Genomic DNA, 16962 nt, shown 5'->3' with positions numbered 1-16962 from the left:
TATTGTGCTTTGTGTGTGGGCTTAAAAAATTATTGAGAGTATAAACTTTACTAGGTAAATAGGTTTTTTCGTGTTTTTGGAGGATTTGATGCTTTAAAGTTGAATTGAAGCTTGTTTCTGGGTCATCCCCTAGTGGTTACTTCTACTTCCCGTAAGAGGTTAAACTTGTAGACCAATAACCACCAATTCAGACAGTCTAAACATTTTCATTATATTTAATCCTTAGCTAAACCTAAAACTGGGCATGCGCACATCAGTATACCGTAATTTTTGTCACACTGTATAATAATAGTAAAGGTGTAAGATAGTAGTAAAGATTTTGCCAGAATTTGCATTACAAATGAGAAATGTTTGGCTATTTTGACTCAGGCCCCAAAAAATAAACTTTGTTTTATTATAAATTTAAATATTTTCTTAAGCAAAGCTTTGTGGTCTTTTTAAGAGATATAGAACATTAATTTGATTTCAATATCTACTGATAAAGCAACTGTTAAAATTTCTACTGTACTAAAAGTTTTTGTATAAGGAATTTTATGTAAAACAATGGCCCTTTTTTATTTATTTTATTTATTGATTTATTTTGTATTGTTTTTTTTTTTTTTTACTGTTGTATGTTTGCTGTTGTCTTTCAAGTATCACCACTGTTGATATTTTGTACTGATTTGTATGTTCTTGTTTTCAGCAAAAAAAATAAAAAATACTGTGAAGGGTTGGGGTAGGTGTAGACTTTAATAAAACAATAAATAGGTCGAATTTTTTTTTTTTTTTTTTTTTACCGGAATAACTTTTACCCAGCGTACACCAATCATGATTTTTAAAACCTGGAAATGTGAAATTGGCCTATCAGAGCAAAGTTGGTCAAAAGGCGGAATTATAATTTGCAATGCTTCATGGGATTGCAGTTTTATTTACCCAGATAGCCGTGACATATTTTATTTGTTTCAGATCGAATATTACACATGTTTTAGTTCAAGTTTTAGATGGTTGTTATGATTCAAGGCTTATAACACTTTAAGCAACAAATCTCCAACTGGGAAAAGTGAATGAAAATACTCCAGGAACTGTCTGTTGAAAAAGTGGGCGGATGCAGTCTTGCTCAGAAACAGCCACTCGCACTAAACCCGGTGTGACACCCCGAAATCTGTGACCTTAGAGGGCGCTGTTGCTAAAATGCAGCTTAAAATAGCCAGTCTAGATACGTTCGCTACGTAAACAGAGTAAATGCAAAATCTTGCGTAAATCTTGTTGCGAGAACGCGCCAAGCGCCGTGAACGTTACATTCAACACGCACGTACTGCAAAGAAACAGTGGGGGGGGGGTTTAAAATAAAAAAATACATCCGTACGTGTATGAATGAACGGACAACGGCAAAAAAAAATTAACCAGCATGGACTCAAACGAGTGAACTTGTTTCAGTAGCACGTGAACGCAGATTTAATCATTTTAATGTTATTTGGTTGGAGCAAATGTCTGTAAAACTCCATATTAAATCAGTGAAAATTATAAATTTTTGTTTGACCAATATTTTAGAATTTAATTCATCGTGTATATTGCATGTTATGTCGTTGATTACTTTTCAATTAATTGTTCAGCCATGATTGAATGTATAAACAGTATTTCATTAGGTATTACATCAAACAGTTAAAATCACAGAAATCAAATGTGGTTTTAATTAGTTTGATTAGGTTTTTAATTAGTGGTTTTAATTAATCATCAAGCTTTTTTGCTTTTTCAGAAGAGGCTGAAAAAAGCTTCTCTTTTTCTGGTATTTGATTTTCATTATAGTCTATTAAAACTTTTTAATAATCTTTTTTTTAGGAGGAAAAACGAAAGGCTTCAGTAAAGACACAGTATGGAAAAGGTTTGGAAGTACAATGATAGGAGCAATTCCAGAAGGAAGGCACTAAGATTAGTCAGCGAACGTCTCTAGACTGGCTATTTTAAGCTGCATTTTAGCAACAGCGCCCTCTAAGGTCACAATTTGGAGTTAAGTGTTTGTGTTGATGATTCAGGGAAATCAGAGATGGAAATTAGTGATGAAGAAGGTGCCCACCAGAATATTGAGTTGGATGTTGATAAGGAAATACACGAAGAGACTGCAGCTTCTGGTGAGGACCACTCTGATCTTGGAGAACCTTGTAGTCACAGAGAGAGAGTGACTTGCAGAGTTCACTAGCAGATTGGGCAATTGAATTTGGAATTTCACTAATTGCTTTGTCAGCACTTCTTACCATTCTCAAAGTCCATCATTCCTCTCTGCCTAAGGATGGAAGAACGTTGCTGAAAACAAAAACACGCTACAGCATTAGCAGTATAGCTGGTGGTGTGTTCCATTATTGTGGAATTCTAAATTCTGTTTGGAAAATCCTTGATAAAGTTTGGCATACTGTACCAGACAAACATGTCTTCAAATTACAGTTGAATTTTGATGGACTACCACTCTTTAAGTTAATAGTACACCGTTTTGGCCGATTCTTGGTTTGCTGCAAGGTCACACTAAGGCACCTGTGTTGATTGGACTCTTTTGTGGTACTTCAAAGCCAAATTCTTTGGCTGAATATCTTTATAATCTGGTTCAGGAGCTGAAAATGTTGAGATATGGGTTTCTGTTCAGGAAGAAAACTTTCTTTTTGCATGTTGTTTCTGTTGTGTGCGATGCCCCTGCCCGAGCCTTCATCCAAGGTGTGAAGTCACACACTGCATATCGTGGATGTGAGAAGTGTCACCAAACAGGTGTTTGGAAATCAAATCGAATGACATTTCCTGAGTTGAATGTAAAGCGCAGAACTGATAAGAGTTTTAGGCAAGCAATTGATGAAGAACACCACATCCAACACTCACCGCTTACAGACATTGGCATTGACATGGTCACTTGTTTCCCACATGATTACATGCGCCTGGTTTGTCTGGGTGTAATGCGCCGTCTCTTAGACTTGTGGATCAGCACCACTGGTCTCTTGCACTGTCGCATATCATCCATTCAAGCTTCCATGGTGTCAGATAGACTTATTGCCTTGAGAAACTACATTCCACGTGAGTTTGCTCGAAGGCCTCGGGCACTAGCAGATCGATGTAGGTGGAAAGCAACAGAGCTATGCCAATTCTTGTTGTACACTGGTCCAGTTGTGCTGTATGATGTTCTACAGCATCAAATCTATGACAACTTCATGCTTTTGTCTGTAGCTGTGTACATATTGGCATATTGCCAAAATTTTGCATGAAGATGAATGACCTTGCAAATACTCTGTTGCTTTCATTTGTTGAACACTTTGGCCAGCTTTATGGTAAAGAGTTTTTGGTTTACAATATTCATGGCCTTGTGCACCTCAGCGAAAAGGTCAAAATCCATGGCAATCTAGATCCTATATCAGGATTCCCCTTTGAAAATTTCTTAGGAAAGCTCAAAAACTGGTTCGAGGGCCTTGCAATCCTTTGACTCAGGTTATGTGTAGATTGTCAGAGATAGAAAATAGAAAGTACAGTTGTGATGTTCAAGAGGCAATTCAAAAATTGGATAAAGAACATACAGATGGGCCAGTACCTGAGTGCTTCTTGCAACAAGCTCGTCAATTTAAAGTTCTTGCGATTGATGATATAGTTGTGAAGCTCAATGAGAGAGATTCTTGTGTCAAAATCGACAATCAGTTGGTTTTAGTCCAAAACATTGTTGAGGATGAAGGTGCAGTATACCTTGTGGGCAATGAATATAAACAAGTGGATCACTTCTTTAAATATCCTATTGATTCAAAGGAGTTGGGAATTTATGTGGTTTCCAACCTCTCCACAAATGTTCGGTGTTTCATGACAGGAAAGACACTTCAGAAGTATGTGAGATTGCCATTCCGAAACAGATTTGTTGTTCCACTCCTGCATCAAGAGAAATAACTCTCAAGTTGCTTTTGTATAAAATTCGGCTGAGGAATACAATTCTTTGTCTCTTTAGATGTTTCACATTGTTGTCTTTGACAAGACAAATGAGGTTGAAGTTGTGCCTTCAGTCTGGATTAAAAATGTAGAGTGCATGTGGCCTCCAAATAAAAGTGATATAACAAAAGCTGTAAAATCGCAAGAGAGTCCAGGAGATGATTGGAAGCCCCATAACGCCAGAATTATTTTCACATCATGTGAGTTATGTTTTGCCACCACTTCCTTTAAATGAATTAATAGTAATTTAATTTAAAATCACTGCTTTACTTTTTACATTTTTTCTTTTTGTGATTCTACTTTTCCAGTTGACTACAAGGAAGCAAGACGTAAACCTTTAGCTGTTGATCACACAGACATTGATCAGACCGATGGAGGGAACTCATTACATTTCAAAGAAAAAGAAAGTAGGGTTTTGGTTTCTTTGTTTGTATTAGTGTTTTGCACTACATTTAAAAATAAAAGTATATTTTGAAATTGATAAATGTGTTGTTAGACCCAAGAACATTCTTTTCCCTGGAGAAGATGATGATAGTGAGGTGGAAGGACATCAGAAAGAACCAAAGTCAAAAAAATGGTAAGAAGCATCTGCTTTTTATAATGATAATTTATTTTACCACAGCAGATAAATGACTGACATTTTGTACTTTTAAGCAGAAGGTATTCCATACCTGATGCTCCAAAAATCGCTAGACAACACAAATTAGACCCAGGAAAGCCAAGCTTCCCGAAGCTCTGCCACAGTACTCCTGACCTCCCTAATGATGAGATGAAAAGTCAAGAAAAAGGTAAGAAGTATCAGCCTTTTTAAATTACAGTGCATTTTATCACCGCTGTTAAAGGACTAAGATATTTTGTACTTTGCAGGAGGTATGCCTTACCTAATGCTCCAGTGATCACTAGGGAACAGATTTCTCCTGTAGTAGACAACCTCCACCTAAGTGGCCAAAGCAGTCCTGACCTTCATTCACATGGTCAAGGCAGTCCTGACGTTAGCTCACATGGTCAAGGCAGTCCTGACGTTAGCCCACATGGCCAAAGCAGTCCTCACTTTCGTCCACACAGCCAAATGAGTCACAACCTTCACCCAAGCTGCTACTACAGTCCTGACTTGTATTCAGATGGTCACAGCACTCCTGAGATCCACTCAAGTCCTCAGACCAGCACTACTATGTTATCCTCCGGCTGGCATGTTCGCTCTGAAAGCTGTACATCAGGTAAATCAAGCATTGAGACCCTTTCAAGGCATGCCGACGTTGAGGTCAGAAAAACAGCCCACAAAATTAAGGAGATCCATAAAAAAAGGTACTCTGAACCTTCAAGGTCACACCACACCAGGGACATCCTGCAAACATCCAGTCACCAAATTTGTGAGTATATTAGTGTTTATCACTTTTCACACAGAGAATGCACTGATTACGGGATTAGCTTCAGGATAATCTGATTTTGGTTCATTCACATTGCCAGTGATTTTATAATTGACGAGCTTGTTGCGAGAAGCACTCTGGTACAGGGCCATCCATATGTTCTTTATCCAATTTTTGAATTGCCTCTTGAAAATCACAACTTTGCTATTTTCTCTCTCTGACAATCTACACATCACCTGAGTAAAATGAGTATAAAGAATAAAAACAACATTACATGTGCATTTATTTGGGACACAGCAAACAGTGGGATCACTGCATAGCCGCTGGTTTTAAAGAGGAAGTGTTTTGTGCACATCATGTGACAGGATGTGACGAGTAATGTAGGAATAAATAAGTGTTGTGTAATGTTCTACTAAGCTCAAGCTTGATCACATAAGGAAAAACACTGCATATTCTTTGTACAATTTCTATAAAGAAAAACTATGCTAGTCATGTTCCCATGAAATGATTAATAACATAAACACACAGTCTGTTATGTTTTCAGTAACCAAATGTGACCTTGGTAATCACAGCTATGGCAAAGTGTGACCAGAGAACATAATGTAATCACAGCCTGATCTGCACAAAACCCTTCCTCTATAAAAGTATCAGCTATATAGTGATCCCAATGCTTGCTGTGTCCCATGTGAATGCACGTGTAATGTTGTTTTTCTAATTATTAAATAATATGTCAACACCAATGGCATTTTGGTAAATAATTGCAATGCATTTTTCTCATAGGTTTCTGAATTTGTTTACTATAATGTTAGGTTGGGTGTGTGGCAAGTAAAATTTGGACAACAAAAAACTACTGTCCGTCTCTCTCTTTTTTCCTTTTAGTCCTTCTTCGTAATGTATTAACAAAACAGGAAATGCTGATGGACCAATTGCGAATTATCTTTAAGACTCTCCAGTGCATGCAATCAAGTCAGGAGACAGAGATAGGCCTGGGTCGAAATTTATTACCACTCAAAGATCTCAGTTCTCTTCAGAACATGGAGGACAATCTGCAGAGTATTCCTGACCTCCATAAGCAATTGGTATGTGGGCATTTCATTTTATAACATTCAGACTTATTTGGCTAGCTCTTATTTTCCAAATAAGCCTTTTTTTTCTCTTCTGCTTTAAGGTATATTTAACCCAAAAATCCTTAGTGTATTCCTCCTTTTCAGATGAATACATTTGGAGTTATATTTGAAAATTTCCTGTATCTTCAAGCTTTATACAGTAATTGTGATGAGTAGTCAGCATAGAGTTTGGTTGGTTAAAGCCTAAAAAAGTGCATCCATCCATCATAAAAGCAATTCACATGGCTCTATGGTGTTAATAAAGGCCTTCTGAAGAAAAACAGGGGGGCACGGTGGCTTAGTGGTTAGCACATTTGTCTAACACCTCCAGGGTTGGGGGTTTGATTCCCGCCTTTGCCTTGTGTGTGTGGAGTTTGCATGTTCTCCCCGTGCCTCGGGGGTTTCCTCCGGGTACTCCGGTTTCCTCCCCCGGGCCAAAGACATGCATGGTAGGTTGATTGGCATCTCTGGAAAATTGTCCGTAGTGTGTGAGTGAATGAGAGTGTGTGTGTGCCCTGTGATGGGTTGGCACTCCGTCCAGGGTGTATCCTGCCTCAAAGCCCGATGACACCTGAGCTCCCCGTGACCCGAGAAGTTCGGATAAGCGGTGGAAAATGAATGAATGAATGAAGAAAAACAATTTTTGTAAGAAAATATCCATATTTTCAACTATATAAACTAATTAATAAATGATTTCAGGTAAACACACTGGCTCTTAAAGGTGGGACAGACGTTCAGGAGTGTGATTGGAGAATCATGCATGGACTGTTTACAAACTCCTTGGCGAGGAAAGTTAACATGAGAGGAGTGAATGGAAAGACTGGCTTCCTACGCCTACAGATACGAGATGTTGTGATTGGTAAGTTGCCATTTATGTCCAATATATACTGTCATACTTTTAATAAACACGGGGAGGAAGAAACAATAATTAAAACGGGAAGGCAGGTATACAGGAAAAGACAACACAGCAGTTTATCTTGAGGTTCTAGGTGCAGTTTTTCTTGTAATAATGTATTTTATTCAATATCCACGTTACCTGTTGATGCAAAAGTCAATTACACGCCATGTGTGTTTGTGTTTTTCAGCGGCTGTGAGGCGTAACCGTCTTACATCTGAGGCAACAGAAAAAGAAATCGATTCCACAGTTAAAAGATGGCTGTATCTGGCCCCAGACAGAGATGGTGGCCGAAAAGAGAGAATGAAGAACAAGGTGAGCGGAGAGAGTACGACTGGTTAACAGACTTCAGGAATGGATGTTCAAAAGCTATGTCCAGAGTGCAAATTGTTTGTTGACAGAATCATTAATGTTTCAGAGTTATTTGAAGCGTACTACTTGTTACTGACTATAAAAGTCGATGCTCAAGTGGTATTTATGTGAAGTGAAACTTGTTGATGAATAGAAACATGGATCAGTGTTATAGGTTGAGTAAATATTGTTACTGAACAGAAACATGGACATTTAAGCGTCATAGTTCGAGCAAATTTTGTTCCTGACAAGAAACATGGACGTTCAAGTGTTATACATAGTGTGAAACTTGTTAATGACCATAAACATGGATATTCAAGTGTTATAGGTACAGTAAATCTTGTTCCTGACCAGAAACAGGGATGATCAAGCGTTACATTTAATTTCATGAACAAAAACATAGCGGAGAACTTCTACTTGTTTTATTTTTGCTTTTATTGTAAATGCAGAACTGACGGGGTGGTATCTTATAGAGTTGTTTATACAAGTGTATATGTCAGGTTTCAATGTTTTGATGTTAAATATAATAAAATATTTGTTCAGAATACTGTCGTTGTTGTGACTATTCATTTGGGTGTCGTGTGTATCAAGTGGCCTGGTTATGTTTTTCTTTAAGGCTGACATCTGGTCCAGTGTATAGGACCATAATAGGGCCAGCTATGGTCATACAGGTGGGTGAGATATGGATCTGTCATGGCCCTTTTATGTCATATTTTGACCTGGCCCAATTCAGGGCCAGTTATGGGTATTTAACTTGGCTGAGACTTGGGCCAGTCATGGCCCATGTGTGGCCCTTGTCTGGAATCCAGACCTGGTCCACACTAGGACCGTAATTCATTGCGGTATGTGGGCCAAGCAAAAGCTGGTTGTGTGGCCCGGAGCTGGGCCAGAGAAAAATTGCTATGTGGGTAGAATTTAAATTAGAACATATATTTATATGAAAGCTTGTCTTCTCTCTCTCTCTCTCTCTCTCTCTCTCTCTCTCTCTCTCTCTCTCTCTCTCTCTCTCTCTTTCTCACTCTCTCTCATTTTTTTTATTGCATGCGACAGCAAACACACAATACACATTTTGTTCAATGCCACATGAACAAGAGGTACTGTATCAGTCACACAGACAACCGCTTGTCTTCTCTCTTCTGCACTTTTCTGTTGCTGACAAAACAACAAAACGAAAGTGTTTGTCGGTTTTCGCGCCACTTCAGTGAATGCTGATTGGTTTTCGCGCCACTTCAGTGGATGCTGATTGGTTCTCGGGATGTTAAGGCCGTTTCTGTGTCTCATTGTTCCAGGAAGTCCTTTATTAAGTCCGTATAGAGCACACAATCTGATACACAGCTGTCTGGAGCAGGTAAGAATTTACACTCATAAAACTAGTCAGGATAAAGCAGCCTATTTTATTTTACTAAGTCTTTTACACATATAGTTTATATACAGTTAGTATTAATGAACAAAAGCATGTTTCTGATTTGTTCTCCACATGTCATATCAAATCAAATTTTATTTGTCACATTAAGGAAAAAGGAATGCAATTTGGGATAAAAAATAAAACTAAAAGGGAGTAGATTAATAAAGTATAAGCTATATAAAATCTATATAAAATATGAAAATATATATGAAAAATAGTCTATATACATAAATGTGTTTTTATGATTGTCCTTAAAGTGTCCATGTGCAGTTTGGTGTGTATAAAGTGTGTAAAGTGTTTTATCTATTTGGAGATGTTCACAATATATGCAAGTATGAATAATAATAATAATAATAATAATAATAATAATAATAATAAACTTTTTCTGAATTACAATCACATTTGTTTCATCAATAATCTGAAAACGTGCTTAGAATTACACACAATGCTTTTTGAGACAAATCCTTCACAATGTGCATTGTTGGAATCAGCATTTTATTAATTATACATTTAATACAATTGAACACGACTCTTTAAAATATCCTACAATCAACGCTGTATCAAAACTGACCAAGTTAGTGTAGTGTGAAAGAAAATAAGAAAACTCTTTAATAAAACCAGTGTAAGGCCCTGGGAATATATATATATATATATATATATATATATATATATATATATATATATATATATATATATATATATATATATATATATATGTTATTAAGAACAAGCACTTCAAATGATTTAAACCTGAATCCTGTTCTCTGACTAACAGAAAGAAGATTGCTATAGATCAACATCACCTCCATGACCTTATAGACATATCCTGACAGGATAGACTCATTTAGACTGATGTAGTCATTTGGTTGAAGCCAGGTTTCAGTAAGGCAGTGCAGTAAGTCTGTTATCTGAGATTATTCCTGTAGTGCCAACCCATGATGATGCGTCTAATTTCTTTATCAGGCATCTGGGTTACAAACATAACCTATAGTAGTTTATATGGTATAATAATGTATTTAAAATAATGAAATCATATTAATAATGAAGTAATGAAATAAAGTAAGTAAATGAAGTGTATATGTGGCTTTAGGCAGATTGAATTGAATACCATGTGATAATGTTTCGTTTGGTTTTGTTCATTAATGTGCAGTGATATAATTACAGTATAACATTTTTATTCTTTTTCTTCTTTAACAGTCAACATGGCAGAAGAAAAAAAGAAGTTTCTGATGGACCACAGAGATGAAATTATACAAAAGATAAGAAATCCCATTCAACTGGCCGATGTTCTGCTAGCGAAGGGACTTATTGACAATGAACTGTTTGGTACTATCAAAAGCAGTGAAACCAAGCAAGAAAAGACCCGTAAAATTTTTGACTGTACCAATAGCACAGTTCACTTTGTCTGCTTCTATGATTGGCTGAAGGAGAAGGAATCAGACATGTTTGAAGAACTGGGTAAAGCCTCTTCACTGTACCTCATAAATGCTCATAAATATCTGGAACTAAAGTTTTAGTAACATGCATTTTAATAATAATAATTATAATAATTATTAATAATAATTTTGAATAATATAAATTTCACTGAGTTTGACAGTGTGTGAGAGTTTTCTATTTACATCCCACAGAAAACAGGGACCTCGAGGGGCCACAGAGTAAGTTTATGAAATATTTCTATTAAAGGGTTATATTCAGAATCAACATTTAAAGTCCAAAATATTTATGTCAATATTTAATCAAGAAAAGTTCCCCATATACCTCCTAGGTCCTCCTAGTTGGATTATAGAGTTGTTTAAATTGAATTTTTAACTCTTCATTCACAATATTAAACCAAGGATAGCAGATTTTTCTGTAGTTAAAATATGCAAGATGGGATTTTTTTTAGCATCTAGTTCACTATCATATCATATCATCAGTTGTCATGATCACAATAATTAGAGTTTTAATCTACACATTCTTCAGCAGTGTACAGAATAGCACTTGATCCAGCACATATTATTAGTCCACATTCCATAGAGGTCAAGAGGATCTTTATTTCTGTATAATTTCTTTATTGTCATTTGGACTTGAGTGCAATGAATTTCTTCTTTAGTTCAGTTTTCTCAGGTATAATGAGGGAGTTGGCATAGTAAACAATATAAAACCACAATGAGAAAGTAGTAGGACATAAGAAACAATAACGCAATACAACAGTAAATATAAAAGTTACACACTAGAGACAATAACAGCAAAATGAGGTTGACTTTTGTTTCGTAAACTCCCCTTATTTTAGTATAAAAATCATCCAACGAGTTCCAGAAGAACTGAAAATAGTTTACAGTCATTAAAATCCTCAGCAATAATAAAAATGGCACTTGAACCCGTGGTCTTGTGTATAATGTGGTATTGTGTACTGTATATCACGTATGTCCAACTGTATGTCCACTTGTGGGATGCAAACAGAGGTGATAACAATAGCATTGAATTCCCTCAACAGTGCAGCATTTCAACATCAGTGATTCTACATCTGTATAAATATATTCTAGAAGTATGTTCAATAACAAAAACTCACAAGAAGATCAGAATCACTTCACACATTTTAGTAAAACATTTTAGTCAAATCACTGATGTCTGTAGTATTACAGCCCTTTGTGTTCTTTGTTTTAGATGGTATGTAGTTGTCTCAGAATTTTATTTATTTTCTTGTACAGAAAAATGTGCAAGACTCAACAATGTGGATGAAATGGATAATAATATTACAAAACCTCCTGGTAAGTTTAGAAGTTTTATTTATGTTAAAAAATGACATTAACTGTTATTTAATATTGTTAAAATTTTAGATGTCTGTATATGAAATTATCACATTTCTAAATTGTTTTTTTGTTTTGAAGGCAAATTGTAAATTGTTCATGTTTTCAGTGAAAGCAGAAAAATATTCTTTATTTATCTAAATTATTTGTCTTATTTAGGTTAAAATAATTATGAATAGAAAATTTCTAAGCTGTTCTCATTCTTACATTACAACAATTTGTTCCTGAAACTGAAACAGATCTCACGATGATATACACCTTCCCCAAACTGGAAGACTGGGTCTCTGTCCCCAACATCAGCCAAAATCTGCTGTGTGATTTAAAGAGAAAGCTTACTGATAAGAGCATGGAAGATTTGAAAAAAGAATTAACGGACAAAGAACCCAAAAATTCTTTATGCTTTAATGCTGACGATATTGATGAAATCAGAAAAAATAAGGAACTTGACACATTTCTCAGTACAACAAAGGATGCAAAATTTCCTAAAATTCCACTTAAAATGTTTTTTAAGAAATGTGGAAAAGCTCAAAGCTCCACTGATCATGAAGAGATCATGGACACAAGTGACGCATTAGGAAGCATTGTATATGGATCTTTATTAAGCTCAAGTTTAAATGACGGCAATTGTCCACTCAATTTCGAGTGCAGTCCCAATGGGGACATGGATATGAAGATTCATGACAATAAAGACAATGAGTTGGAGTCCAAAACCACTGAACAGCAACATGGGGGATCAGTCATCCAAATGCACCATGAGGTTAAAGCTGATGCAACATCACAGGAGCCTATGGCCAGTCAGGATATTCATATTGATAAGATGGATCAGCAGTCTCGAAGATCAGATGTGTCAAAGCATAAAGATGCATCTCTACAAGAAAAGGAACAATTCAGAAAAAAAGAGACTCCATTAGTAGATGGACTTGGAGGAACAGACATGCAGGATATAAACATTAGAGAGATGGATGAGGAACCTCAAAGATCAGGTGGACCAAATGACTCAAGGTATGAAAATGTATCTCTGCAAGAAAATGGACGATTCACAAAAAATGAAACTCCATTAAAAGATGGATTTGGAGGAACAGACATGCAGGATATAAACATTAGAGAGACAGATGAGGAACCTCAAAGATCATGTGGAAGAAATGACTCAAGGTATGAAGATGTATCTCTGCAAGAAAATGAACGATTCACCAAAAAAGAGACTCTATTAGAAAATGGACTTGGAGGAACAGGCATGCAGGATACACACATTAGGGAGCCAGATGAGGAGCCTCAAAGATCATGTGGACCAAATGGCTCAAGGTATGAAGATGTATCTATGCAGCAAAATGAAAGATTCACTAAAAAAGAGACTCCATTAGAAGATGGAGTTGGAGGAACAGACATGCAGGATACAAACATTAGAGAAACAGATGAGGAGCCTCAAAGATCATGTGGACCAAATGATATAAAGCATGAAGATGCATATGTGAGGCAAAATGAGTCAGACAGATGTAGAAACATGAATATGCAGCAAAATGTGCAAGAAAATATGGAGGTTGACCCTGAGCCTTTTTCTTCAAAGCAGCTGCAGGAGTATACACAAATTAGCAGTACAGAGATCTTAGCAAAAGATATAGACACAGCCACACTAACTACAAACAGAAATGTTAAAGGTAAAGCTACTCAAAGGAGGGAAAAGTCAAAATCCCTGAGTAAAAAGGAGAAGGATAATCTGCTTCATGACTGGGCATTGAGACAATGTGATGGCTCTAAAGAAGAGTTAAAAAAAATATTGGAGCAGATTTCAATCATAAACATGGTAGAACACAGTGATAAACCATGTTTTATTGCTGAAAATGTCATGGTGTATAAGAAGTCAACTCCTGAGAGCCAAATTATCTTTATTGCCAATGATATTACTTCCATCAGCACTAAGACCATGGTCCATTATCAAATGTTTGTGTGTAACATTAAGAAAGCAACAATCTTAGGTCCTAAAAAAACTACTGAACATCAGATTGAGTATGATGAGACCAAAGTGCCTGTAGATAAGTGTACAAGATTCGTTTTTGAAGCGTTTGCTCCCATTCTTGCAATGTTCAAAATGATTCAGAAAGAGAATTTGTACTCTCTATTCTGAGTACAGTAAAAAATTTAAAAACTTGTAAATGAACACTGTAAATATACTGAATGCCTAAGGATGCAAAGCCATTTTGAAGGTGTAAAAAGTTACACGTACGTATATATACATGTTATGGACAGCTTGGTCTATTCCCTGTCTGAATACTAGGGGGACATTTTAGCAGGCTTTGTTTGTCTTGTGCCATGTGCTTTTGTTTTTGTTTTGTGTATCACACTTGTTTCCCCCACCCTATCATTTATCTGTTCCCGCCTCTACAAAACTGTTCCTTGTGTCTCAGTAACTGCCCTCCCTATATATACCTGTGTTTTTGTGTATTGTTCCCTGGTTTTTGTTTTAGATCATTTGTTTTCCATGTGTTTTGTTTTCTTAATAAATCCCCTTTACTTTATCTCTGCAGTTGGGTCTGGATTTTATTTGTAACAACATCCCTTTTTCCCAGTGATAAATTACATTTACATTTTTTATTTTACTTATTGTAATACTGTTTGATTATTTGAAGGGGATTTTATTTGTAATTTTCTTTTATTTTACGTTACATATATTACACACATCTATCTGTATTACACTACTTTTAATAAAAACAAGGCCTCCCATTGTGAGGACCCTGAAAAGACAAAAAGGTCTAAGTCTGACTCCTTCATTTAAAGATTCAAACAATAGATAAGATAGAAGAAATTGAAGAGGATCCTTTGTTAGAAGACCGAGGGACTTTGAAGGACACCTGCGTTCAAGGTAAGGACAACTCTGATAGCTGATCTTGTGTTTTCAAAACTAACCTGTGCAAACTGGGACACATTCCTTAGTTGGATTGTGGAAATGTTTCCTACGCAATCCGAAAACATGTTTCACTAAAGACATGTGCGTCAGTATTAATTACCTCATTGTGTGGATTAAAACTCTAATTATTATGATCATTAAAACTCGGATTATATTTTAAGACTGATTGCATTACGATTGTCATTAATGCGTGATAAAAACAGACCCAAACGCAGGATAGCAAAATAAACAGGGTTTAATAACAAAGAAAACACTAAACAGGACACGGACTGAAGACAGGACAAGACAACAGTAGATTCCGTGCTGCACAAGGCAACGTGGCACAGTTAAATACACAGGGTAATCACAGTAGGAAACAGTCGTGTAGACAGGGAGGAGCAGACGAAGGTGGGGCAGACACGTGACGAGGAATATAAACGCATGCACGTGGCCAAAGTCCAGGCTGAGTCCTGACATCAGCACTGCTGTTCTGACAGGATACACAGCTATCATATGGATGAATCTCAGACCACTGGACACATTTCAGCCTAAAAACAGACAACAAACTGGACTCCAATTTCAGGAAAATGGGATGTCGTTAGAAATAAAATAAACTGCAGAGATAAAATAAAGGGGAATTATTAAGAAAACAAAACACAAAATTATCTAGGGTTAACAGATTTGCTGTTTTGCACTTTTTGTGACTTATTGTACTGATATTTTGCTAATATTCTTCTTTTTATAGCTTGTTTTTATATGAGATTTTTATACGAGAGGTTTATTTTTGCATTTTTATCTGAAATGTAAAGTTGTACAGTTCCATGTTTGTATCTTGGAATACATGTTTTTTATGTACTGTATCACTGTGCTGTGTTTGTTTCCATTTTTTGTTGAGCAGTTAACAGAGCCTTTAAATCTCCTTTTCAACTGCTTTACAAGACTAAAGCCCTATTTGGACGGGATTAGTTTTACATGGGGGCGTGGAGTAATGCAATTTTACCTCAGGACGTCTGTAATATTAATTGGCCAATTCGCACGGGACAAGACATCTCAGTAAAACTAGCAGAAGTGGGAGGGGTAACTCGCTTTACGCACCACAGTAACCTCCTTGTCGTCATGTGCGTATGACATTGCTTCCTGTTATCACGTGCGCAAACAGACAACTTGGTGCCTCCATGCTTAAAAAACGCGCCAAAAACTACTTTTAAACAGAAAATGACGGAATTTTACCGTACATATTTACAGCAGTTCTATTCGGACGGGATTAGTATTACCTGAGGTAATTATTCCGGACCTTTTTACAGAAGGTAAAAGTCACCGTAATCTTTACTGACATTGTCCATAATGATTACCGAGATGACACATTCGGACGGGACTAAAATCACCGAGAAACTCTGGTAATAATTACTTTACCCCCACGTTCCCACGTAAAACTAATCCCGTACGAATAAGGCTATAGAAAGTCCTCGCTTTAGATGAGCTCACAAAATAGTTAATTAAAAAGTGGTAAATGGTTTTTAACTAACTGAATTAATCAAGATTTATATTAGTAATATGTGATTATAAAACAGTTAATAACACTCAGTTACAGTATATCTTAATAATTACTTACACTTTCCAAATGATCTTATGAACCACAGACACCCAATAAATAACTGGTTTATGACAGAACTGTTTACTAATGAAGGAACAATGCATTGTAAATGATTAATTAAGTATTTACTTATGCTTAACTAATGTTTAATAGTGTGCAGTTATTATAAAGTGTTACCAAAGAGACATATACACAATGAACTGCATGATACTATAAAATGCATGACAAACCAAGCAAGAAAAGACCCGTAAAATTTTTGACTGTCTCAATAGCACTCTGTCACTTTGTCTGCTTCTATGATTGGCTGAAGGAATCAGAAGGAATCATGTTTGAAGAACTGGGTAAATCCTCTTCACTGAACCTCATAAATGCTCAGAAATATCTGGGACTAAAGTTTTAGTAACATACATTTTATTAATATGAGTAATATAAATTTCACTCAGTTTGAAAGTGTGTGAGAGTTTTATATTTAAATCCCACAGAAAACAGGGACCCCGCAGGGCCACAGAGTAAGTTTTTGAAATATTTCTATTAAAGAGTTATATTCAGAATCAACATTTAAATTCCAAAATATTTATGTCAATATTTAATCAGGAAAAGTTCCTCATATACAGACTTGGATTATGAAGCTGATTAAATTTAACTTTTTA

The 16962-nt window shown here is 36.1% G+C and overlaps 2 protein-coding genes across 3 annotated transcripts; both read left to right on the top strand.

The window, feature by feature from the left end:
• Positions 1-1954: 1954 nt before the first annotated feature.
• Positions 1955-8190, top strand: LOC113643317. 2 transcript variants are annotated; one of them, XM_047801993.1, is made up of 8 exons: positions 1955-4124; positions 4233-4331; positions 4421-4501; positions 4582-4712; positions 4792-5294; positions 6171-6370; positions 7097-7256; positions 7483-8190. In XM_047801993.1, exons 5-8 carry the CDS (start codon positions 4994-4996, stop codon positions 7632-7634), a joined length of 813 nt encoding a protein of 270 aa, XP_047657949.1. In that variant the 5' UTR covers positions 1955-4124; positions 4233-4331; positions 4421-4501; positions 4582-4712; positions 4792-4993; the 3' UTR covers positions 7635-8190. The 2 variants fall into 2 exon arrangements, with proteins under 2 accessions (XP_047657949.1, XP_047657948.1); XM_047801992.1 differs by having other exon boundaries at positions 4579-4712.
• A 685-nt stretch (positions 8191-8875) lies between these two features.
• Positions 8876-14350, top strand: LOC113643334. The gene is made up of 5 exons (XM_027147525.2): positions 8876-8991; positions 10246-10506; positions 10677-10703; positions 11739-11798; positions 12077-14350. Exons 2-5 carry the CDS (start codon positions 10251-10253, stop codon positions 13957-13959), a joined length of 2226 nt encoding a protein of 741 aa, XP_027003326.1. The 5' UTR covers positions 8876-8991; positions 10246-10250; the 3' UTR covers positions 13960-14350.
• Positions 14351-16962: the final 2612 nt, after the last annotated feature.

Source organism: Tachysurus fulvidraco, chromosome 16, assembly GCF_022655615.1.
Source record: "Tachysurus fulvidraco isolate hzauxx_2018 chromosome 16, HZAU_PFXX_2.0, whole genome shotgun sequence".
Classification (NCBI taxonomy): Eukaryota; Metazoa; Chordata; class Actinopteri; order Siluriformes; family Bagridae; genus Tachysurus; species Tachysurus fulvidraco.
This window is presented reverse-complemented; position numbering and strand designations above follow the sequence as displayed.

Coding starts and splice junctions, on each gene's coding strand:
- LOC113643317 (XM_047801993.1), top strand. CDS start 4,994: ATGAGTCACAACCTTCACCCAAGCTGCTACTACAGTCCTGACTTGTAT. Junction 6,371..7,096: donor CTGACCTCCATAAGCAATTG/GTATGTGGGCAT, acceptor AAATGATTTCAG/GTAAACACACTGGCTCTTAA. Junction 7,257..7,482: donor GATACGAGATGTTGTGATTG/GTAAGTTGCCAT, acceptor TGTGTTTTTCAG/CGGCTGTGAGGCGTAACCGT.
- LOC113643334 (XM_027147525.2), top strand. CDS start 10,251: ATGGCAGAAGAAAAAAAGAAGTTTCTGATGGACCACAGAGATGAAATT. Junction 10,704..11,738: donor GGACCTCGAGGGGCCACAGA/GTAAGTTTATGA, acceptor TTTCTTGTACAG/AAAAATGTGCAAGACTCAAC. Junction 11,799..12,076: donor TAATATTACAAAACCTCCTG/GTAAGTTTAGAA, acceptor AAACTGAAACAG/ATCTCACGATGATATACACC.